The sequence below is a fragment of the Triturus cristatus genome, chromosome 9 (assembly GCF_964204655.1).
Source record: "Triturus cristatus chromosome 9, aTriCri1.1, whole genome shotgun sequence".
Taxonomy (NCBI): Eukaryota; Metazoa; Chordata; class Amphibia; order Caudata; family Salamandridae; genus Triturus; species Triturus cristatus.
In genome coordinates, this window is record NC_140592.1 from 950,268,684 (window position 1) to 950,294,353 (window position 25,670).

Consider the following 25,670-nt stretch of genomic DNA (forward strand, 5'->3'; position numbering starts at 1 on the left):
CATCATGAGAAGCGCCCGCAACACCGAAGAAACATGTCGCCGTCGCAGCCGCTGCCGTCACATCATTGAACAGGGGTGTCACCACTGTAGCTGTCGCACTGCACCGCATCACGAGAAGCGTCTCGCACCACCGAAGGAGCGTGTCGCCGTCGCAGCCGCTGCATCACTGAACAAGGGTGTCGCCGCTGTAGCTGTCTCATTGCACCGCATCACAAGAAGCGTCTTGCACCACCGAAGAAGCATGTCGCCGTCGCAGCCGCTGCATCACTGAAAAAGGGTGTCGCCGCTGGAGCTGTCGCATTGCACCTCATCACAAGAATTTAAATGTAAATGTAGATGTACTTGTATAGTGCACGACTACCCGGAGGCATCTCGGCGCTTGTACGAATACCGCTGAGGAACCCTTCCTGGCCTTTCCCTGTGAAATGTCCACAACTCCTGGTTGTTGGGGCCGTTGTGGAGATTATGCAAGCTATTGCCCAGAGTTGCAGAGTGGGACCCATGATTAGGATAGGCACCGAGGCGAGAATTATCAGGTCTGAGGAAATTGAGCCCAAGACCCGCCGAGGTGGGAATTGAACCCTGGTCCCGGACCAGTCTTCTGCATCAGAGTCTGCCACTCTAACCATTGAGCCACACTTCTCCACCTCGCATCCACGGAGAAGCGTGCTGCCGTCGCATCACTGAAGAAGGGCGTCGCCGCTGCAACTGTCGCATCGAGCGGAAGCGCCTCGCATCGTTGGAGAAGAGTGTCACCGCCAAAGCCGCTGTCGTCGCATCACTGGACAAGGGTGTCGCCACTACAGCTGATGCATCGAGCCGAGACATCTCACAACATCGGAGAAGCGTTTGGCATCTACAAGAAGACGCCATTTTTGTTTCTTTGCACCAGATCTTCAACGCATCACCACCTTTGCGTGTAAGGACCTACTGCATCACCTTCCCTGCAACACTTTCGTTGCCCTGTGTGTCGTATCTTAAGGTACATTGACTCAAAGTGTCGCATTTAAGATCTAAAGAGAACTAAGCCAATTCTACAATTTTAAAGTAACAGTATTGTGGATTTTTGTTGTTGTCTTGTGTTAAATCTATATAAAGAATACTTATTTTTTATATAAAACTTGTGTGGTGTCCATCTGTAGTGTTGTCACTGGATTGCTGTATGTGTTCACAAATGCTTTACACACTGCCTCTGAGATAAGCCTGTCTGCTCGTGCCAATCTACCAAGGGGGTGCGCAGGGGTTATTTTAGGAGTGTACCCCTTACCCTGACTAGAGGCAAGGGTCCCTATTTGTCACAAATACCTACCTGTGCCAACTAGAGACCCCCATATCTAACAATACCTATTACTCTATTTAATCTTTACGTACCTACCTCCCCTAACAATTCCTTTTGGCTTGAAATATTGTCTAAATTGCTGACTTATAAAGATGATTATCTACTGGTAGGGGGTGATTGTAATATGGTTGTTGATCCCATAATTGACCGTAATTCTAAATCCAAATTTTATCCTTCTCTTATGCATTCTACATTTACATCTACTATCAAACAACGATCCTTAATAGATGCGTGAAGGCTATGTAATCCCACACTTTTAGAATATACCCTTTTCTCTCCTGTACATTCTTCTCAATCTAGATTAGTTCACCCGTTTCTCTCAGCCCCTTGCACAACACATCACACATTCACATATAGGTCCTATCTTGATTTCAGTTCATGCCCTAGTATTTTTAAACTTAGATCTCCTCCCCCCAACTCATGGTTCTAGAAGGTGGAGATTTAATAACACTCTTCTGTTAGATCAGAATTTGGCCCTAAGGTTTGAATCCTTTGCTACTAACTTTTTTCTTGAAAATGAACAACCACATATCTCCCTACAAATTATATGGGACGCTTTTAAAGCTGCATCTAGAGATTTTATTATCTCCTTTGTATCCCGTAAAAAGAAATCCTCTTTAATTACCCTCACAACAAGTTTCAAACAATTAGAAAACTCTATCACATGAACTCTAAATCCTGTCTGGAAAAACGTATTAAATTAAAATTCACTTTTAATTAAACTTCCCATGGATAATGCCAACTCATTTTTACTTAAAGCTTCAGCCAAGTACTGTGGAGGTCAGAATACATCTGGGAAACTCTTGGCTAATTATCTTAAGATAAAAAAGTAACGTACCAAAATCAGTTCGATTCTTACTTCATCTAATCATATGATCTACAAAAATGAAGACATATTGGCAGAATTTACTCATTTTTACCAGACCTTTTATACTACCAATTCTCCAACATCCCAAAATGATGTCTTGTAGTATTTATCCTCTATCAATCCTCATTCTCATCTTAATTTAGATTTCTCTTCTCTGGATAAGGCGATTCAAATTTAGGATATTCTTAATGCGATCCATGTCATTAAACGTGGTAAAGCGCCAGGTCCTGATGGCTTCACTATTGAGTTTTATTCTCATTTTTCTCACTTCCTTCTTCCCAAATTACACCAATTATATATTTGCTTTATAAATTCTCAATCCTCTTGTTGTTCTTTTCAAGATACTTTAATTTGTCTTCTTCCCAACAAAAATAAAGATCCCACACTGTGTAATAATTATAGACCTATCTCTTTGGTCAATTTGAATTACAACATGTTTGCAAAAATATTAGCTCTTCGTTTAGAACCCTTAATGCCTCAACTAATCGGGGGGGGTAACAATGTGGTTTTATTAAGGGCCGACATATTGCAGACAACATTAGATTATTTTTTAATGTCTTTAGCAAATCCAAATGTTACAGTCTTTGGCAGCTATTTCTTTAGACGCTGAGAAGGCGTTTGATCGCGTAAGCCGGCCCTTTATCTTCTCTATGCTTTCCTTGTTTGTCTTTGGTGCCACTTTCATTAATTATGTCTCCCTTTTATATTCATCCCCTACATCTTCAATTTTAGCTAACGGCCTTCTTTCATCTCCATTTTCCCTATATCGTGGTGTTAGCCAAGGTTGCCCTCTTCCTCCCTTCCTTTTTATTCTCGCTCCTGAACCCTTTTTGATAACAATTCGTACACACTGTCAAATTTCCTGCTTTCAGTATGGTGTAAATCAATTGAAGGCTTCTGTCTATGCTGATGATATTTTGATTTTCCTTTCACAACTGCATCCTCATCACCAGCTTTCTTATTGGAGGTGCAGTTTTTTGCTTCGATGTCAGGATATAAATTAACTACTGACAAGTGTGAAATACTTCCCCGAAATAAATTATGCTTCCATGCAGATTATATCTCTTCTAATTTTCGCTGGAAACCAGATAAAATCTAATACCTTGGTTTATGGTTTATGCCTAATATTAAAGAAACTGTATCACTTAATTTAAAACAGTTGCAATAAACTTTGAAATATCATACTTCCAGATGGAGCCCCTTGTTTTTATCTTGGTGGGGTCGCCTGGACGTAATAAAATTGATGCTAGTACCCGTAATACTTTTTTACATCTCCACTCTTCCTATAAATATACCTCATTCCCAATACAAGATAATATACTCCATTTTATCAAAACTTTTATTTAACAATAAAAAGACCTGCATGTCCCGTCATAAACTCAAAAGACCCAAACTTATGGGAGACTTTATGTCCCAGATTTCCATTCTTATCATACTGCATTTTTCTTCAAGCAATCTCAATAAATCTCTTATTACAGGAAGACAAGGTGTCAAATCTACTGCCATGGACTAATATTGAGAAGTCTTTTCTTCACCCCTTTTCCTTCAAAGAATTCCTGTCCCTCTCACATAAACCTTTGTCACTATCCCTTTATCTTGTTAACAACATTTCAAGAATTTTCCAACCTATTTTCTTTTCTTATAAAAATGCTAAGGATCAATTCTTGCAATCTTCCATTTGGTACAACAAATCACATTCAAATTAATAAAAAAGCAATTTTATGGAAAGATTGGCACGCTAACTGACTTCATTGGACGTCTCAACTCCTTCATGGTGATATGTGTCTCTTTTATTAATGGTCAGACACATTTTTCTCTACTTTGTTCCTATAAATCTAAAAATAAATCTTTAATCGCGGTGATTCAATCCACCTATAACAATCTCTTATCTAATCATGCATCTTTTTTTTCTCCTCCACCTAATATATTTTCGATTTTGGATTCTGCTTTTTCTGCTTCTCACTTATATAAACAACTCCTTCCTCATCCAGTCAATGGAGACAAAACGGAAGTAGAACTAGCTTGGGAGGCAGATCTTCAGGTTTCTTTTCCCATCTCTATTTGGAACAAGATTTGGTTGAAAATAAGTAGGTCTTCCAGAGCAGCTAACACCGCACAAACATTGCTCTATATTTACAACAGAATTATGTTTACTTCTTTTTCACTACACAAGATAAATTCAACTCTTCCCCCTACTCGCTGGTTCTGTGCAACAAACACAGCTGGTTTAAAACATATGTTATTTGACTGCCAACATAGTCAAAATTTTTGGACACTGGTTTGGCAACAAATAAAATCTTTCATACGCAAACCACTTTTACCTTTGTTACTATATTCTTAGGGAGCGTTTCTAAAGATTGGAATTACCGAACAAGAAATATTTACATAATAGATTTGCTCCATGCCGTTGCCTTCCAACAAATCACCAGGGAATGGAAGAATTCTACTAAGGTACCTTTATAGGGCCTGGTGGTATGCAGTTTGTTACAATAATAGATTAGATAGAGCATATGTCTCCCCAATTTCCCTCGCTATTAAAGGAGATCTCCTTTGGCTACCCATAACTGCTTTTCCAGATAGTTCTGCTAAGTCTGCATGTTCTCATAATCCCCGAATTGAGGAAATTCCTAAACCGCCATGAATAGTTTTCTATAATATACGAATAGGTAATTGTTAGTCAGCCTATTTTTCTTGCTCTCGCTTTTGGTAATATTTATTATACTGTGATTGTACTGATGTCGGTAGTCTGATAAATATCACTCTTTTCTCTCTTTTTCTTTCTATCTTGCATATTTTATTGAACTGACAATTTTGTAATAAATGATTTTATCTTATGTATTATTATAATGTGTTTTGATTATTTATAAATACAATTGTTTTCTTAAACTTAAAAAAAAAAAGAAATCAAATGCTCAAAATACATACAATTATTTGCCTTTTCCCAGGTGTTTCTCTGGGCATGCACTACAATTTAGAAACACCGTCATATAAATTGCAATTTTGTGACTTTGAGAAAGAAATTAAATTAAAAACAATTGCGGAGTCCTGGTCTTACACATCACTTACACATACAAAATATCACAGGCTGGCATGAGATTATAACATTGCAGAGAGATACACCACAAAAAGAACCTGTATTTCAGTAGTGAATATTTAAATAATCAGGGCGTAAAAATCTGTCTTCTATTACTTAGGACATTTCCAGACCCAGCCATTAGGTGGTGGAACAATGCACCATGTAATAGGTGCATCAGACAGTATCACACTGACCCATGCTTTGTGTGTAACACTCAGATTGGCTTTATGTACAGAAGGATAAAGGATTGAGCAACGAACCATCTTTTTATGGTATCATTGAATGCAAGGTAGCAAAATTGTTGTAGGAAGACTCAACTTTGATGCTATTTCCCCTAAATATTACATGACATCAGTGTGGTGGATGGAAAATTGAACGCTTTACTCCACCTGCACAAGGAGACAGCTGCTGTTTTTGTGATGCCTATACACAATGTGAATGTGGATGTATGGTTTTGAGGCTCGTGTTTTTCTCAGCAGAAATTCAATTGGAGCATCATAAAATGTAGGACTCACTTTCCTTATAAATAGTGTGATGTGTCTGGCTAGAATGACCTGAATTACACGCTAAGTTTAGGACCACAGAGGAGTTAGACCTGTTCAATTACAATGCACAATGAGTTGCATCTGTATTAAGTTTTACCATTAAGGTAGCGATGAACGAAGCACCTTGAGTTCTTTACAGGTTCCCATGATTTGTACAGCTGCATGTGTAAAATAGGAGAAGCAAAGATACTTTATCATCACCCCTTTGGTCCAGCTTAAAAATACTGCACAGGGTGTAATATACCAGGTACATCTTAAAAATAATGCACAGGTGTAATATACCAGGTACAGCTTAAAATAATGCACAGGGTCTTAATTAACACATACAGTTTCAAATACTACACAGGATGTAAATACCAGGTACAGTTAAAAATAATGCACAGGGTCTAAAAAACCAGGTACAGCTTAAAATACTTCAAAGCGTCTAATATACCAGGTACAGCTTAAAATAATGCACAGGATCTAATATACCAGGTACAGCTTAAAATACTGCACAGGTTGTAATGTACCAGGTACAGCTTAAAATAATGCAAAGGTCTAATATACCAGGTACAGCTTAAAATACTTCACAGGGTCTAATATACCAGATTCCAACTAGTAAGATTGTCATGCACTGACAATCAACTTCTTTTAAGAGGCTGTGGAGAAGACACAGTATTTTATTTTATACTATATGAACGTGTCGCAAGTTTTAGAGACTTTTGGTGGGGCTCAGAGAATGCCTAGCAGAAGTAGCATGTGTGAAAGATGGCCAAACTTTCCTTAAGTATTAGCAGAAGAGGCCTCCTCTGTATAATTCAAGAAATTCTGAACCATGGAACTAATGACAGCAGGTAGGGACATTGCTGGATACTGGTGCCGTAGGAGGTTTCAACATTAAATAAACAAGCATTGAAAATGCAATTGGTCTCGCCTTTGATTAAGTTAAAAACATTTGCTTTGCTAATGGTATTGTATAGCAAAGCAAATGGCTTTAAGTTAATGAAAGGCGAGACCTATTGCATTTTAATGCTTGTTTCACTTGATCCTACTACCCAGATTTCTGTCAACGTTCTTGTAGCCCAAGCCTGGGCCTGAGCTTATGTTCGTTTTTGTTGAAACATATTTCTGCGAATCAGTGATTTGTTCTGCGTACAATTTTGTGTGTACCCAGGGTCTTACTCTTTTTGCTGCCACCTCAAGTTTAGTTAACAGAACAAGAAGATATTTGACTTGGGAATGACAGTCATCCATTCTGTGGGGTCATCTGTGTGGGAGAATGTGGCCCAGGGCGCTCAGACGTGTTTGGCAGGACCTAAGAGCGACACATTATCGGCCTTGGAACATCTGCTGCTGGCACAACTGCCACCACCAGCTCAGGGAGGCCTCTACACACACTCACAGCTACGGTTATTGGTGGTCGTATGTAGGGGTCCGAGAGGAACCATGCAGGGGGTTCGGATTCCAAACCCAACCTAACAAAATGTCTATATCGCCCTATAGCTTAAGTGGATTAGATTTTGAAGCAGTGAAAGTGTAGGGAGTAATGGATCCACAGAGATACTAGGTAAACCCCTGCTTTGGGTCCCAGCGCAGCCAAACGTACACGCACATGCAAACATTCATACTATCAAGACAAGTGAGAGGCGGAGGCATATAGAAGAGAGGGAGCTCACGCCTGTGATAAATATATAGAACGCTGCTGCATTTCTCTCCTGCTAAAACGCCCTTTTTTAGAATCCTTGGCTCCCATTGCAACCAGTGGTGCTCACAGATGCAGCAGCTTAGCTTCACCCACACCTGCCAACATATAAATGAAGCCTCATGCCGTGTAATCGTTGCCAGGTGCATATGGACTTGCATTTTGATTGGTTATAGGCGCTCCAGCGGTTGTAGGGCTGCGTGAGAAACCATTGCAAGTTGTGGCTGCCTCATCGGTTTGTAAGGGGTTAATGACCTCATCTGTGTACAAGTTGTCACCTGCAGTGATCATCTAGAAGGCAGCGACAGCACGTAGAAAGTGATCAAGGCGCTAGATAGTTATAATCGTGGGACAGTGGAGCCCCACGCCTGCTGCCCTGTATCTGATGCCTGCACGAATGACAGCTGCTCCCCTAATGCATGTCTAGAAGATTTGAATGAACAGATGTGTTCACGAGTGCATTGTGTGCACGTTGATGTCAGCCTGCGAAACTTCAAGTTTCAGAGACCTGTGAAAGCTGTGTGTCCACCTGCACGAGCGATTCCACGCGCCCTCGCTGACTTCCAGAGCCTTGGCTTTAGCTCAGCACAATCCATGCAGCCATCAATCCGTTCGCGGCAGATGCTGTAAAAATGTGTGAGGCCCAGCGACTTCTGTGAGTGTGGGGAGCGAGCACTGTTGATTTGAAATGCCCTCGCGGGGCCAGACCTGCATGGGGGTCCTCTGCAGATGCCTTCTTGAAAGTGAAATTCCAAAAAGTTGGGGGGTATACCCATCAATCACCCTCCTATACCTGGGTAAGGCAAACACAATATAGATAAAGCTGTATGTAGGAACAAATAAATCAAAAATTATTCGGAAGAGGATACTTTTAATTACCCTTTCTTGTGTATATAAATTCACATCTCATTCTTCATTTTTTGGAGCATGTATAACAGACATATATTTACAAAACACAACCTAAATACAAAAAACGCAAGTACGCTACTATCCAAAACTGAGTATTCATTTAAGGATCCACCTTTCAATAGTGTGGACATCCATTATCTCCAGAAGATTTTTTAGGAGCCCTCTGTGAAACCAAAATGTCATTTTGGTTTCGCAGAGGGCTCCTAAAAATTTGGAATGTGTTGGGACTTATGAGTTTTACATTGCTTTTGAACTTCTGGAGATAATGTTTTTCCTATGCAATGTATATGCTCTCATGGATGTCCACACTATTGAAAGGTGGATCCTTAAATGAATACTCAGTTTTGGATAGTAGCGTACTTGCGTTTTTTGCATTTGAAGAGCGAGAAGTTAAAAAAAAAAAAAGACGCCAAAAGTGAAAGCAGGGGTGCGTGCGCACACCGTCAAACAGATGGCGCTGAAAGCTGGCAGCTGTGCACGTTCACGCTCGTGTGAACACAAGCTTTAGGCCAGCAAAAGCCGGTGGGTAGCACTTTGAAAACCCACTTACTAAATGACTCGCAGCGCATGCGCTGGTTCAGGCGAGACCTAAAAATGGAAAGCCAACATGGATTGATGCAGGTCAGAGGAAAAAATGTGTACATGGGAGTAGAGGGTGCCCAAGAAATATATAACAAGTTATGGAGCAAATGTGAAAAAGATCGTGGATTTACTTGACGATTGAGGGGTGCCCCATCCCCTTGTTTTTTCTACAGGTATGGAAACGCCGTGTCAATGGGGCAACAAGGTGGCCTAGATGTTCCTTCATGGATATGTCCTGTCACAAGACAGTTTTCTAAGTGAATTTCAATGATGCAATAAAGCACCTAAGCTGTAACAAGTTGTGTTGTGTTAGACCAAAATTAAAATAAATTATAAAAACTATCATTGTTTTATATACTTTTGAGTTGGCTGCCATGTTGCGAGATGCCAAGTGGCAATGAAACATGGCAGTACCAGGAAAGTTTAGAAAACAATATTTTCTACGTTTTCCAAGCTCTTACGTAGTCTGCCATGTTTGAAGCAACATGGTGATGCATGTGGTCACATTGGATGATGCAAAGTGAGAGCTAAAAGGGTAGGCGTTGGGGAATCGTAGAAGGACCTGAGGGTTGGAGAGCAAATGAAGGGCAAGAGTGTGAAAGAGAGTGGGAAGCATCCTACAGGGGGACTAGGGCAAGAAAACACATGTGCATGAAGTGCTAAACGTAAAAAAAGTTCCCTGAATGTAAGTAGTGGAAAGATACACGCCACCCAATCAAAAGGATGGTAAAGAAGCTTTGCTTATAGCAGGGGACACACAAAAAACTCCCAGAATAACAAGTATGCAAATAAAGTTGACAGGAAAACCAATCAATAAATTAGCAATGAGATGACCCAAAGCCTACTGGCTTCTTAGCTTTTACAATGATTCTTAGAAGTCAAATGGTTTACATTACCGTACTCCAAACAAGGAAAACAGTCTGTCGTAAACAAATGGATCTTTGAGGTATTTTGGAGACATAAGGAATTTCTGTAAGGGAAACATTGTGGTAAGATGAAAATGCACCATAAAGAAGGCCCCTAATAGTGTAAACGTGCAGTGTGTTACAATCACTACTTACGAAATACTATTCGGCCAACAAAACAAATGTTTAGTAAATGGAATCGAAAATTGTCCAGAAACAGAAAAGTAACAACGCATTATATTTTTGGGATACTTGTATGTTTATTTTTGTTTTTACCAGCAGTTGCCATTGAAAAACTTATTCAAAGCACCGGAAACAAACAAAAGCATCATGATATTAGGAAAGACAGCCATAAAGCAGACATCATACTAAGCTCATCTATGCATACATAATACGAACAGTAGTAAGACAGCAATTTAACAGAGAGCATGAATAAAAAGTGAGATCGATCTTCACTTCAGCACCCATCACCAATGGAACACAGAAGGAAGAAACAAGTAAAGCAAGGTGGGGAGGTGGTAGGGATAGGAAGATGTAATCAGTCTATTTTATTACCTTAACAGCTTCTGGACTTATGGCATATATAGCGACCCGGTGGAAAATATTAATCCGGAATACAGGTCCGTACTGCTCCGCCCTATTGAGAAGACACAACAGGACACATGTAATATCAGCTCAGGCTCACTCCATGCCACTAAGGCTAGCATAACACATCATTCGGACAGCACCATGCCACCCACATAGAGAAGTCAGGGTGAAGGAGAGAGCGCATAGATGATAAAGAGCAATGGGACATTCCTAAACCATTCTCCCCCGAGATACTTTTGATGTAATCACTTTCAGCGAATGCTCTTCAGTGCCCTGAGCATCCAAAACCCACGGCATACAGGAGGAAGCCCCAAAATAAAGTAAATCAATGAAGAAATGCTTAGGTTGATAAAGTAAATCTATGAAGACATGCTTAGGTTGTATAAAGTAAATCTACAAAGATATGCTTAGGTTGTATAAAATAAATCTACAAAGACATGCTTAGGTTGTATAAAGTAAATCTACGAAGATATGCTTAGGTTGTATAAAATAAATCTACAAAGACATGCTTAGGTTGTATAAAGTAAATCTACGAAGATATGCTTAGGTTGTATGAAGTAAATCTACGAAGACATGCTTAGGTTGTATAAAATAAATCTACGAATACATGCTTAGGTTGTATAAAGTAGATCTACGAAGACATGCTTAGGTTGTATAAAGTAAATCTACGAAGACATGCTTAGGTTGTATAAAGTTAATCTATGAAGGCATGCTTAGGTTGTATACAATAAATCTACGAAGAAATGCTTAGGTTGTATCAAGTAAATATACGAAGACATGCTTAGGTTGTATAAAGTTAATCTATGAAGGCATGCTTAGGTTGTATAAAATAAATATATGAAGACATGCTTAGGTTGTATAAAATAAATCTACGGGGCGTGGCAAGATGGCGGAGAGATAAGATGGGGTCTACCTCCTCTCTTCCACCTGCTGAACTTTAGCATCAGCCTGGGCCCCATAACCTACCAGAGGGCGCTGACCAGTGGCCGGGGGTGAGACGCTGCATTGGTGGCCCGAGTCTGACGTCTTCCCACCCCGCGGCAGTGGCACTATCGGCGCCGGACTCCGGGCAGCCTGGTGAGCGCCGAGATTGTCGACGCGGCCTATGGTGCTGCCACGCCAGCAGAAAAGGGGTTGCCTCGCGACTGCGGAGATTGCCGGCGCTGCCGCGGCATTGGAGCGGTGGTCGCTGCTGCGGCACAGGACCCCAAGAACCCTCCCACTGCCTGGATTGAGTGACCGGTGGCGGCAGACAGACGGGGGAGCGGCGGCCGCGGTCCCGCCCACGGATGTGGCAGTCTGCCAGGCCGCGACTGGAGGAACCACGGAGGCTGTGGACATTCTGGGCGGCCGGCGGTGCCAGTCCAATCAAGCACAGCTCACGACCCCAGCTGGAAGTGGCCACCTGTACCCACAAGCCTCCAGGGCCCGGGGAGTCCCGGAATCCGGCCATTTTGCTGTGGGAGTCCGTGGCTCAGCGTAGTATAGTCGAAGGAGGAGGGGCCCCGGAGGGCTCCCGAGTCTGGCCGCAGGCAGACTGCATCACCAGAGGGTGCCCAGACCCCCGACCTTGACGTGCAGCGCCATCCAGAGGTCCACATTGGCGAGTTCCATTGTCTCCACTTCTCCTGCTGCCACATTCGAGGGGGCGATCGCCATCTTGCAGACAAAGACAACAGCGCTGCTGGGGTGAGTGTGGAGTGCCCGGACAACTCGGGGGTAGCTCGAACACGTGTGGTCCACCCCGTCTGGCGTGGCTTGGGTCCACCGAAGTGAAGCTGCGCAGCGGACCAGAGCCGGCGGTGGCGAGTCTTGCTGCCTATCTGCCCCCCAGCTGCGGTCCCCACTTCCTTTACCATCCGGGCACAGCCGACCTCTGCCGAGAGCAGGTTCACCTTCCAGCCTGGGCCTCGAGGCCCCCTGAGCCTACCGCCTACTGACCTGGGCCCTGTTGGCTGCCTCATCTGGAGCATCCCTGACGGACTGCAGGCTGCTGGGCCACCTGGAGGGGGGAGAACCAGCAGTCCGGGGACTGCGGCCGCTAGGCCCAGCGTCGGACAGTAACAGTGGAGGCCCACATCGGTGGGTAGCGGAGATACACGGAGATTCTGATCCCACGCACCCTCCCTTTCTGAGCTGAGAGAGCTGGCACATAGGGCACATCGTTGGCCGGCCTTACGCGCCCTGCCCAAGCCATCCATCCCTGTGGCCTCTGGGACCCGGTGCACGGTGGTGGGCTGGCGAGCCAGGCGGCGTTGCGGGGGGACTTTAGCGACCTCTCGAAGCTGAAGCTAACTGGACTTTATAGAGCAGATGTCCCTACGACACTGCGGCGATCCCCACGTGTCAGACCAGGCCAGCACAGCGGGGGAACACCGAGCATGTCAACTACCAGAGGCAGGAGGGATAAGTCGACCACGAAAGAGAACTCCCTCAAGGACCTGTTCGCCCAGGCGCAGGGCAGGGGGCGGGCAGCCTCCGGCGGTGCTGACACGTCAACACAGATGGCTTCCAATTCAGATGCACTGGTGACACGTGCTTTCCTCGAATCCCTGTTTGCCACCCTAAGAGACGATATCCAGATAGTGAAGCGCGATCTCACAGCGGAAATCAAAGACATTCGCAAAGATGTAGCTGATATAGCGTGCAGAGTGGCATCTTTGGAGGACAGGAGTGATGCGCAAGATACAGAATTGGCGGCCATGCAGCAGGAAGTCCTCCGAATCCATGAGCAGCAAGTGGAAGTCCAATCTCATCTTGAGGATCTGGAGAATTGCTCCCAACGCCACAACATTCGAATTCGGGGAGTGGGCACCAACGAGGAGGCGGGTGACATCTTCAGATACGTCTGTGACCTTTTCAACCACATTCTGGGTAATCCACCCGACTTCGATCTCAAACTGGACAGAGCACACAGGGTTGGCCCCCCAGAGCCACGACGGCCCCACCAGCGGACTTCTTGGTGTGCGTGCAGGATTTCCGCACCAAGGAAGAGATCCTCCGTAACGCCCACCTGATGCAGCCGCTTACCTTCCACAACCAGCCGCTGGCCCTCTACCAGGACCTCGCCGCCATCACACTCCAAAAAGCGCAAGTCCTTCTGATGTATCACAGAGGTCCTTCGCCAGCGTAACATCCCCTATTCCTGGGGGCACCCGTTCCGTCTGGTGTTCCGACAGGATGGGAAACTGTTCCAACTCCGTTCCCTGTCCGAGGCGTGCAAGTTGCTGGGGGTTCCCCCTCCGGAGGACACCGACGAGGGAGAGTGTTCAGATCAGGGCTCAGGTGACGGCCGTCCAAGGTGGAAGTGGCAGCGCAGCCCATGACGCATTCGGCGCCCGGACCCGCTAGTTGTCAAACAGGAGCAACAGGCCGCCCTCGCGGCACTACCGGACGCTCTGGCCAAATCTGCGACAACGTAATCGACCCCGGCTGCCAAGACGCATTTCATATTCAAGGTTTTGGGGGTTGGGGGAGGGTGGAGAGGTTCCCTTTGGTCACGCAACGACCTCAACGACTCTCTTTCTGCTCATCCTCGGACGACGGTCTATTGACCGACCTCATTACCTCTTTACTCGGTTCGGCTGGGCACTTGCGGTGCCCCACAGGATCCCTTTACTGCTCATCCTGGGATGACGAACTACTGATTGAATCCATGGACACTTTATTCTCTCCTTTTTGGCGCCAGTTGTGCCTTGTTTTCACTTCTCCAACTATTATGGGCCTTTATTTTTTTCTTCGCTTTATCGGTCTCTCTCGCTGCCCTTTATTTCTGGGGGATGCCCGGTCCAGAGCGCGTCACAAGCCCCTTACTCCGGCGAGAGCATTCAGACGCCCTGGTAGTCCTGCTGTCTTGATCCACATCTTGATGCGAGATGCCGCCACTTTCACTTAAAGTTCTCACGTTTAATGTGAGAGGCCTCAACAATCCCATTAAGCGCAAGGCACTCCTCTCATATCTGGAGAGTACACAGGCGGACATCTGCCTGTTGCAGGAGATCCACCTCCTCCCCAGGGACTGCTACCGGCTTCGATATCGCGCCTTCCCGACCCAATTTTTCTCTTACGCATCCTCTAAAACGGCAGGGGTAGCCATACTGGTTTCCAGGGCTTTTCAGGGGAAGGCATTCCAGAAGGGGATAGAGATCAAGGGTCGGCTCCGCACCTATCACTTTACTATAGGGGGGCACAAGGTGGTTGTGGGCTACATCTATGCCCCTAATGAGGGACAGGAACGCTTTCTGCAAGACGCCCTAACTGCCGCCACTGCAACCCAGGAACACCACTTATTACTAGGGGGGGACATTAACTTAGTATTTAACAATGACCTTGACAGGTCGGCGCAACGCGCGAGCCAGGTGGGTGATCCTCCTCTGGGCGCACCACACTACACGACCTAGACCTCACAGACCTCTGGCGACACCAACACCCTCACACATGGGCATTCTCGTACTATTCCAATGCTCATAAAACTTATGCGAGGCTCGATTACTTACTTGGCTCTAAAACTCTCCGTGAGGCTACACTCTCCACAGACATACTTACAGCTTCCCTGTCGGATCACAACCCAGTAGAACTCATGCTGGCACTCCCACTGACCTACCACCCGACTAGACACTGGCGCTTCCGGGACACTTTCTTACATAGGCCAGCCTCGGTCACACAGATACAACGCGCAATAGAGGACTACCTATCGCACAATGACACACTAGACACCACCCTCTCCATGCGCTGGGAAGCTCTAAAAGCGGTCATTCGGGGGTAGGTGATTGCTATTTCCTCCGCGGACAACGCGGACCGCAAGGCAAAGCGGGAGGAGCTGACCCAGAAGGTGCGGGAACTAGAACAGATGCACTAACGAACTGGAGCTCCCCGCATATGGCGACAACTCACGGCAGCCCGGAAACAACTGACGGCTTTAAATTGGGACAAAGCAGAATACGCCGCGATGCGGTTACGACACTCCTTCTACACAGGCGTCGATAAATGTGGCCGTCTCCTTGTGCACTGGCTCCGCGAGGTCCGCTTACACGAGGGTATACAAGAAATCAGAGATGGCAAGGGCAATACTTGCTCTGACGACGCGCCTATTGTTGACACCTTCCGCAAGTTTTATGCCCAACTCTATGATGACCAGCCTCTGGACAAGGCGGACATCGACTCCTACCTATCCGAGGCCAATCTCCCCACCTTTACTCCGGGCCAGGAAGCCCATATCGAAAGGGAGATCAGACCGGAGGAGGTTATTTCGGCCATCGCCCGTCTGAAACTAGGTAAATCTCCCGGCCCTGACGGCTACACAGCATCCTTCTATAAGCAATTCTGTGGGACTCTAGCTCCCTTGCTCACCTGGCTTTTTAATTCTTTCGCAACATCCGGGGCCATCCCTCCTTCCATGTTTGAGGCGGCGATAGTCGTCCTCCCCAAGCCCGGGAAAGACAAGACAGAGTGCGGCTCATATCGGCCCATTTCACTTTTGAACATAGATCTGAAGCTTTACACCAGCATCCTGGCGAGCTGGCTCGCCCCTTACATGCAGGGAATAGTGGACCCAGACAAAGCCGGGTTTATACCGCAACGGAAGACAAGCGATAATACAAAACGGGTCACGCACCTCCTTGAAAAGGCCTCCCGCATACTGGGGAAGCACCTGCTCCTCACGATCGGCGAAGAGAAGTCTTTTGATCGGGTCCACTGGCCATATCTTGAGCAGGTACTGGTACGCATAGGCCTTGGGGAGAAAATGAGGACCCACATCTTAAACTGCTACCGGTCCCCAAAGGCAATGGTGAGAATTAATGGGCATACCTCCACGCCCTTCTCAATCCACAGAGGAACGCGACAGGGCTGCCCCTTGTCGCCTTGTGAGCCTATGGCGCAGAGAGTTAGAGACCACACGCTGATCACGGGCAATCGATTTGGGGGGGATACTCACACCATCAGCCTTTACACGGACGATATGCTTGTCACTCTAGCGAACCCCGGGAGGGCCCTGGGCGCGTTCCTGGAGGAACTAGACACCTTTGCTGGAGTCTCTGTGTTCAGGGTCAACCTGACCAAATCTATTGCGATGAATCTCTCCCTATCCACACAGGAGAGCCAAACTACAGACTTGCTTCCCTCTTCGTTGGTCGGACGACACTGTCCCACATTTGGGCATACATTTGGCTCCAACCCTGCAAGCCATGAGATTAGCAAACTTTTCATGCCTCCGCACGCACATCCGCTCCGAACTTCGCTGGTGGAGACACCACCGGATCTCCTGGCTGGGATGCATTGCGGCGATAAAGATGACAGTGCTTCCTAAAATTCTTTATTTATTTCAAACACTCCCCCTGTCACATCCCACTGTCTGGCTCAAGAAGGTTCAATCGGACCTCTCACTTTTCATCTGGCAAGGGCGCAAACCACAACTTAAACGGGCGGTCAGCTTTCTCCCACCCCATGAAGGGGGACACGGGATCCCGGATCTCACCCTCTACTACAAGGCTACACAGCTTAGATATCTGGTCGAATGGAGCTGTTCTGAATCTGAGAAAACTGGCTCTTCCAAGACCGAGCAGTTTCGGGTACCTCTCTCATGAAGGTTCCTTTTCTCCGGAAAGTTCATCGTCCCCCTAACCTCTATGCCTCGCAGGTGACACACCCAATCCTAACAGTCTGGGACCAGACGTGCACGCACCACGAGCTCACGACCTTTCGCTTCGTCGCTCATGTCGATCTTGGATAATCCGGACTTTGGCCCTGGGACGGTTTCTCAGTCCTTTCACCTGTGGCAAGAGGCCGGATGCCGTGCGCTAGGTCTCCTATTTGTAAAAGGGGATATTATCTCCTTCCCACAGCTCCGGACCGACTACAGTCTGCGACAGACAGAGCGTATGCGCTACCTTCAGGTCCTACACTAGGCCATGCACCCTGACAACCGTACACAAGTGGCCAGGCTCCTTACGCCATATGAACGGTGGCTCATAACGAGGACCTCAGATAAGAAACTGATTTCCGATCTTTATAAGATGCTACAAGCCAGACACTCCCACATTTACCACATGGGGAGGGCACGATGGGAGCGGGACTTGGGGCGTAATCACACTCTCGAGGAGTGGGAAGGGGCATGCTATAGGGCATGCCACACATCAACACATGTGGGCTTCAATGAAATCTTCAAAAAATTAGTTTTCTCATTGGTACTACACCCCACAGAGACTACACCAAGCTGACGCGACACAGAGCCCTGACTGTTGGAGGGGTTGTGGTGAAAGGGGCACAATAGTACACGTGCTATGGGATTGTGTACATCTCCGGACCTACTGGACGCACATATAAGACGAAATAGATAAACATCTCGACACGGAACTCCCCAGACTACCTGCATATGTCCTCCTAGGAGTGCCCAACACCTCACTTATCCCCTCAAATCTAGACGAGGGAAACAGATAGCCATAGCTTTGGGTACAGCCGTCCAAAACATCCTGATGCACTGGAAAACTCCCCGCACACCTACACCCACGGGCTGGTATCAAAGACTCTGGCAGGTCCTGGGAATGGAAAAGATCTCTCTTACTCTGGCTGAGAAGGGCTCCTCCTTCAGCGATCTGTGGCAGCCCTTCCTCACTTTGCTCGCACAAGAATTTCAGGAGTTGTCATGCCCGAGATATTTACGTCTCCTGCGCCTTACCACTCCAGAAGCTGCCTTCTAGGGGTCATGAACTCCAGGTCTGTCACATCACCTGGCCCAGCGCGCTCTCACCAACTTGGACCGTGGACGGGTGGGGGGTGGTCTCTATCCTTTCTTTTCCTTTCCTCCTTTCACTTCTTCGGGCAATGGGTAGGGGGTGGGAGTTGATTGTTCACTTTGGAAACTGTTATGTTGCCTTTTATCTCAGCCGGGCCCTGCCTGACCCTAACAGTGAGCACTTTTCTTTTGCAATGCTTAATAAAAAGAATTAAACCATAAAATAAATCTACGAAGACATGCTTAGGTTGTATCAAGTAAATCTACGAAGACATGCTTAGGTTGTATAAAGTTAGTCCACGAAGACATGCTTAGGTAGTATAAAGTAAATCTACGAAGACATGCTTGGTTTGTATAAAGTTAATCTACAAAAAAATGCTTAGGCTGTACATGGACTTGGAAAGAAAGGATTGAGCCAAGCACCTGATTGGTTAATGAGGAAGCACAACACTTGATGAAAGCACTGCACCGTCCCTGCATGTAGGTCACGTTTACAGGCCTGATGCAGAAGAAATTATTTTCCACGATGGTGACAGCACTGGGTCACTGGGCATTCTTTCCCTAAGTAGCAGCTACATTGCTCTGGCCAGATCCGGTCTTGAAGGCCATCGACAAGGTGTTTCACACTTTTGAGCAGAAGGTTACTCAGGAACAAAGCCATTGTTTGCTCCAGAGACACCAGAAAACCTTCCTGGTTGGAACTGCACCTTTCTGACAGGGTGCAGTGATCCTCCAGCTGCCTCTGCTAAGGAATTAAGCTTTCCTCTCCTTCTCCACAATGCATTGACATCAGCGCGTTGAATCTGGAGCTTGAGCACTCCTTGCACAGTTCCTTGACGGCCCAGCAATTTTCAGACAACAATAAATTTGTCAAGAACTCAACTCTGGTGATTAATGTATCTGCTGGAGAGAGATCAGTTTTGTCATCATAAAGGAGCATAGTGGGTCATTTGTCTGCTGCAAAGAATGTGTACCATGGAAATCACAGAATTGTATTTGATGTACTAAGCTTAGTGGGTCACTGATATGGTCAGAGAGATCCTTTGGTTACTTGTAGTTCATAATTTCCAATCCTAATATTGCACAGTAAGCTATAAACTGTCATCAAAGCGCTGCATGCAAACTGCAAGGCATAGATTTAGAAACTTCTGTTTTCTTCCCCAGGCTTTCCTTTTCTCAAGGTTTTTAAAACGGGTTTGTTTGGATAGGAGTGAATAATGAAATCTAATTACGCCAACCACTGTGATATGTTTTTAATCCTGAGTTTGTGTTTCTCCAGAGCAAGCACTCTTAAAATGTAGTTCCTGCTGGTATGGATGAAAAGGGACTCCTGAGCCAACCTAACATGGCGGACGCTAGTAGCTAGAGCTCCACTTGAGAACCCCTAATTATCCTGGTAAACCTAATTATTCCCCGCTGCCCAGGCACATTCGAGCCGCGGAGTTGAGCTTGTATTGCGGCGCGTCGCCCATGCACCCTGTCTCGTGTGGGCGGACTGCTGCTGGCCGGAGCTACGGGCACTGTGGGCCTCGCCGGTGAGATGTCCTTCGGGCGCTACGGCCGCAGGCGGGGCCTCTGATCTGCAAACCTGCGCTGCCGGGCCTCTCCGCTGCGGAGCGGCGCCTGACTCCCTCGGCCGTAGCGGCGGTGTAGCCGCTGCAAATGTGAGCAAGCCTCCGGTCCTGGCTGGATGAGATGAGGTGATCGGGCGGTGCGGCCCAGCAGGAGAGGGCTTCTGGAGGTGATGCGCTGAGGCCTACAGATGCGTGTCACGCATTCATGTCCTCTACAAGGTACTGTGCCCCGGGCTAGCTGGCCCCTATTGAGCCCGCCAAAGCTGCACTCATCAGCTGGGTCCACACAGAGACCTGCCGGCGCAACCCTCCAACTGCTGGCCAGAACAACACTCCTACACACCTGCATCGCGACTGAAGTGGCTGGGCTATCCTCTACCCTACACACAACTGTGGTTGCTGCCACGACAGCGGGGAGGCTGACGAACACGCAGCTGGATCGCAGGCTTTTCCCTTTTAAGCCTGCTACGGCCTACACGACATTACTGAACACATATGCCCGTCCTACTGAAGTTCCCGGGGGCGGCAAACTGGTGGCCGCGCTCATGATGTACGCCCAAGACCCACTGTTCTGAGAGGAGCGACAGACGCAGGTGAGCAGGAGGCTTTGGAGGGCCGGTGGACGGATGCGAGGGTGTTCCCGGTGATTGTTGCCCCAGAGAACCTCCCCCACTGGACAGATCCCATGTACATGGGGGCAGGGGGACTCCATCATTGCCACCTGACACTGAGGGAGAGCAGAGCGGCCTTGCTGTGTCGCGGGCGCGGGGGTCGGATCGGGCCTAGGCCGTCACTGGGCGAACTGTAAAACCGGGAGCCTCAACTGCTGCCCGCGGGCGAGATTGAATAGTTTACTGCATCTTGTAGAGACCTTTTGGCAGTTCATGCCTGCTGCCTTTCCTCAACACTGCTCTGCTTTCAAGGGGCTGCCTCGCTCTGCTTTACCGCCTCATCCCTCTAGCTGCAGGTGAGGTGCTGGGGGTGCACCCCCTCCCACCCTTCTCCCAACACGATTTGCTGACGGTGATTACTCTCTACCACCTGCGCTACATCAAGGGGAAAACTGAGTCCACACGTGGGCAGCAGGTCCTCACTAGATGGTGATTAGTGTACACACCAGGCCTCAACACCTGCGAAGAATGGCAGAACATTGCAATACTCGCTACCACACTGCGGGAGAGGCTCTCAGGGGACAGACTACTGGCGCGAACAGGACTGCGTGCCCATTTAAACGGTTGGTCCTTCCACCACCTGTCGGCACGAGGGGACTTTACATGAGAAAGACCCTTTTCGCCTTGCCGCAACCCCAAACACGGATCGGACGCCTGGTGCTGTACTTCCAGCCCTCCGTGACAGTTGGTCACCTTGCGGCAACATAGTAGGAGTCGCGCCACAGAGCTGTACTAAGTGGCAGCCGTATTAGTACTGAGACGCGCACCTCGCCCGTGCCTCCCCTCTCCCCTCCCCTGGGCTGATGCAACTAGGGTGAGGGTAACTGTGCCAGATACCAGATACCTCTGGCTGGCACAACAGACCTGTCCCCCCTCCACACGTCAAGCTGCTGGGAACGGTCGTCAGTTCACCTTGTGCAGTGCCTGCATCGTGAGATAGCGAAGAGCTGGGCGCGCTAAATTCACCGGGGACCTACGGGGACGCTAGAGAACACCGAGGTTCACAGCAGAAGCACATCACCAGAAGGGCGCATACGAGGGAAAACTGGACATCTAGATCTGCCCATACAGCCGCATACCGGATGCCAACGGCGCAACAGCTGGCGATGGGTCGCCTACACGCCACCAACCAGCACCTCAATGTGCGCAGCAACAGTGCAGATCAGTCAACGACGCAAGGAGGAACAGCAGCTGAAACGCCACACGCTGCTTTAGCTTCCAAGCTAGACTCGGTGCTGGCTGCAGTAAAAAAGATAGGATCCTCATTGGACCAGACCCGCGCCTCGCTTGAGTCCAAAATTGATAAAGTCACATCAGACTTTAACTTGCTGCGTGCCGACCACCAGAAGCTCGGAGACAGAGTGTGCTCGCAGGAGCGGTCAATTGCGGAACTGAAACCAATCACTCAAAGTCATGCGGCCGCCTTACAAGACCTTATTGACTGTGTACATGACCTGAAAGACAAGGTGGAGGATGCAGAAGGGTGCTCCCGCCGCAATAACATCCGTGTGGTGGGTCTGCCGGAGGGCAAGGAGGGGCGAAACCCAGAAGAATTCGCCAAAAACTGGATTAAGGAGCTACTCCTGGATGGTACACTATCTGCCCACTTTGTAATCAAAAGTGCTCACCGAGTCCCTGCACAGAAACCACCGCCGGGCGCCCGCCCTCGCCCCTTCCTATTCAAAGTCCTCAAATACAGAGACAGAGATTCAATCCTCCGGGAAACCCTCAAACTGGCAGACATAACAGTAGACAATAGCCGCACTATGTTCTTCCCGGACTTCACAGCACAAGTGCAACGCCGCAGAAGTGTATACACAGCAGTGAAGAAACAGTTGCGTGAACTGGGTCTCATCTACTCACTCCTTTTTCCAGCCAAATTGCGGGTGGTCGCGAACAGAACAGCACGCTTCTTTGACTCCCCCGCTGACACCTGGGACTGGTTGGAGGAATCGGGCCTACTGTCTGGGCCAAGGCCTCCTGGGGACAACGACCAAGGATGTCGGGCAGGAGAAGACGTTGACGCGGCGGGTGGAACAGACCCCGGACAGGAGCCATGGCGGTCTCCACCTCCCCCAACTTGACACAGAGACAGGCTGAGAGACAAGAGGCTATCCACATGGCGGCGTTGTTGGGACCAGTAAGCTCCAGCCCTGCTTGCCTCGATAGTCCATCGAGGCTCTCTGACACTGGCGGCTCCACGTTATCCAGGCTGGACGGATCCGAAGAATGTCGAATGCCAGAAGTCACCCCGCAAACGGCGGACGAAATTATATGACACAATGAAAACTTACAGCTCGGACACATCAACCTCAAGTATCTGCAACGCCAGCATTGTATTGTACTATGCTTGACACTCTAGTTGGTCACTTACCCCCTACAGGCAGCAGGGGCTGTCACGCGTACCATGCACATCGCAGCAAGCGGCTACCGCTGCAGCTCGGGCGACGCATCGTGCGCACTGCTCACACTGCTCAGCGTCACATATTGGCACGGGGAATACTGGGTTACACCCTGACACCAAGGGGAAACTCGACACACACCATATGCGTGCCACCAGTACCCACACTAGACGTCCCTTGACCATAGAGTTTTTCCTCTCTATCTTTAGCCCCTGGTTGGGCCTCATAGTTTGGACGAGCATCACTTCAGTGCTCGCCCCCACAGTTAAGCGCAAGTTAGCTTGTTTTCCATCTCCCCCCTGTTTTTAATGTTTCTGGGTTGGAATAAACGGACACGCCACACACATCAATATGCCCTGCCCCTCCTGCTCAGTCTTGTCTGCCAAACAACTATACCATGGTACAAGTCAATATAATCACATGAAATGTGCGCAGTATACACACACCCACACGCAGATATTCCATTTACACCTATTTGTGGCGCAGAGCTGTTGACATTGCCTTCCAAGAGACGCACATGTCGCATATAGAGCTAGGGCGACTGCGAGGTAGATCGAGGGGCCATATATACGGCACAATCTACTCGGCCCATGCGCGGGGTGTCCTTATCTTGGTGAGAGCTGGAGTCCCATTTGTAAGTGAACAGACGCTAGTTGACCCGGAGGGCAGATACGCATTTGTTAGCGGGAGACTCAATGGTCAGCAGATTCTCCTGGGTTCCGTCTATGGCCCCAATGTCAACCAGTCCGCCTTTTTAGTCAGCCTCACAGGGAAACATGCCAATTGGAATGGGGTTCCCTGGCTCATCGGAGGAGACTTTAACTCAGTGTTAGATGTCGAACTGGACAGATCATTTCCGCCTCTCACCAGGACCACCGCAGCGTCCAACGCGCGAGCCCTCGCAGACTGGCTGACTTACCGGGCACTAATAGACATATGGCATGCCACTAATCCTGATACTCGGATCTACTCGTATTACTCGGCGGTACACAAGTTACACGTGTGATTAGATAGGATTGTGGGGTCTCCAACACTGCTCCCGCTGATACACCATACAGAATACCTAGGCCGCACGCACTCAGATCACAACCCCCAACTCTTACAGCTTAACTGAGAATCTGGGCGCCCTCCCACCCCCATCTGAAGATTACAAACGGCGGCACTTGAGGACCGGCCCTTTCGCTCGCCGCTGGGGACGGCTATCCTTGATTAGTTTGAACTTAACGAGGGTACCACCAGGGACGAGTTAGTGGAGTGGGAGGCCTTCAAGGTCACAATGCGTGGACACTGTCTGGCCACGACCTGGAACATACGTAAGACTTTGCAACATGACCTAACTAAAATAGAAACACAACTACTACGGTACGAGGCACATGGCGAGGAAAGGGGTAGAGACCACCATCACCTAGAAGCGTTACGCACACAACACTCCGAACTGCTGGAGTGCCTCCGCTGCCATAACTACGCAGCGCACACAGCCCGCACGCATGCCACTGCTGACCGCGCGGGGCGACTCTTAGCCTGGCTCACCAGGCAGAAACACGTGCCAATAAGCGGCATACGGGCTGATACTGGTCTACTAGTGCTTACACACCGCGAAATTCACACAGCTCTGACACATCACTATAAGCAACTATACCAGTCCCACAAGCTACAAGACCCAAATGCCCTCTCATCCTTCCTCGACCGGATACAGCTGCCCGAGACATCTCCAGAGCACACAGAGCTCCTAGACGCTAGGATATCCTTAGAGGAAATCAGGGAGGCAATCTCGTCGCTGGCAACGGGCAAAACCCCGGGGCCTGGCGGCTTCCCGGCGAATATTATAAAGCGTATCAAGTAACATTAGTGCCGCGCTTGCATGCTCTTTTTGCAGCCTCGGTGGATGTGAGGCACCTTCCCCCTTCACTCTGTGAGGCACACCTCATCTCGTTAACAAAGCCTGACAGAGATCACACCGACATGGACTCGTACAGACCCCTCGCCATCCTCAACTCTGATTACAAAATACTGGCTAGAAATTCTAGCGGACAGACTGGCTCAAACAGTCCCCTCTTTGGTGCATGTAGATCAAAATGGGTTTGTACCATCCCGTAGTACCTCACTTAACCTACGCTGCTTCTTTCGAGTAGCGACCTACTCCACATGCGAATGGCCGCAGGCAGGCTGCCTTGTACTTGACCTTGAAAAGGCTTTCGACTCCCTCGAATGGGACTACATGTTTGCGACCCTTGAGCTGTACCAGTTAGGCCCCACGTTTTTGCAGCTGACTCAACTACTTTACACGAACCCGGCGATGAGAGTGAGGGTGGGCCGCTACATTTCTGAGGCCATCCCAGTGCAATGGGGCACAAGGCAGGGCTGTCCGTTGTCCCCTCTCCTCTTCGCACTGGCGATGTCCTTGAGAACCCAACTACAGGATGGCATCCCAATAGGCGACGAGGTACACACAGTGTCGTTGTACGCCAGCGACCTGTTGATATACTGCAGGGACATCAGTCAGATCCCGGAAGACCTAGCCCGTGTACTGGGGGAGTTTGCAACTATATCCGGTCTAAAGGTTAATGCCGCTAAATCCGGGGTGCGAGTGCAATGGAGCGCAGACACGTTTCGTTACTTAGGAATACGAGTCTATCGGCAACCGCAGGACCTCTTTGACGGCAATCTAGGCAGGGCACTAACAGCCATTCGCTCTCAGATGCGATTCTGGAGCACACTCCCCCTGGCAGTCACGGGCAGATTGGCACTGGTGAAAATGGTGGCCTTACCAAGGCTCCTGTACTACTTTGTCAACCTAC

General features: G+C 48.2%; 1 protein-coding gene across 4 annotated transcripts in view; it reads right to left on the minus strand.

The window, feature by feature from the left end:
* The window catches only part of LOC146799131 (cholesterol 24-hydroxylase-like), a 254,690-nt gene that overhangs the window by 134,985 nt on the left and 94,035 nt on the right, over positions 1–25,670 (minus strand). For all 4 annotated transcript variants that reach the window (XM_085626570.1, XM_085626571.1, XM_085626568.1 and 1 more), the window contains exons 3-4: positions 10,461–10,542; positions 9,897–9,970 (exon numbers count right to left, since the gene is read on the minus strand). In XM_085626570.1, the coding sequence (XP_085482696.1) occupies positions 9,897–9,970; positions 10,461–10,542 (156 nt within the window). The remainder of the gene's footprint in view (positions 1–9,896; positions 9,971–10,460; positions 10,543–25,670) is intronic.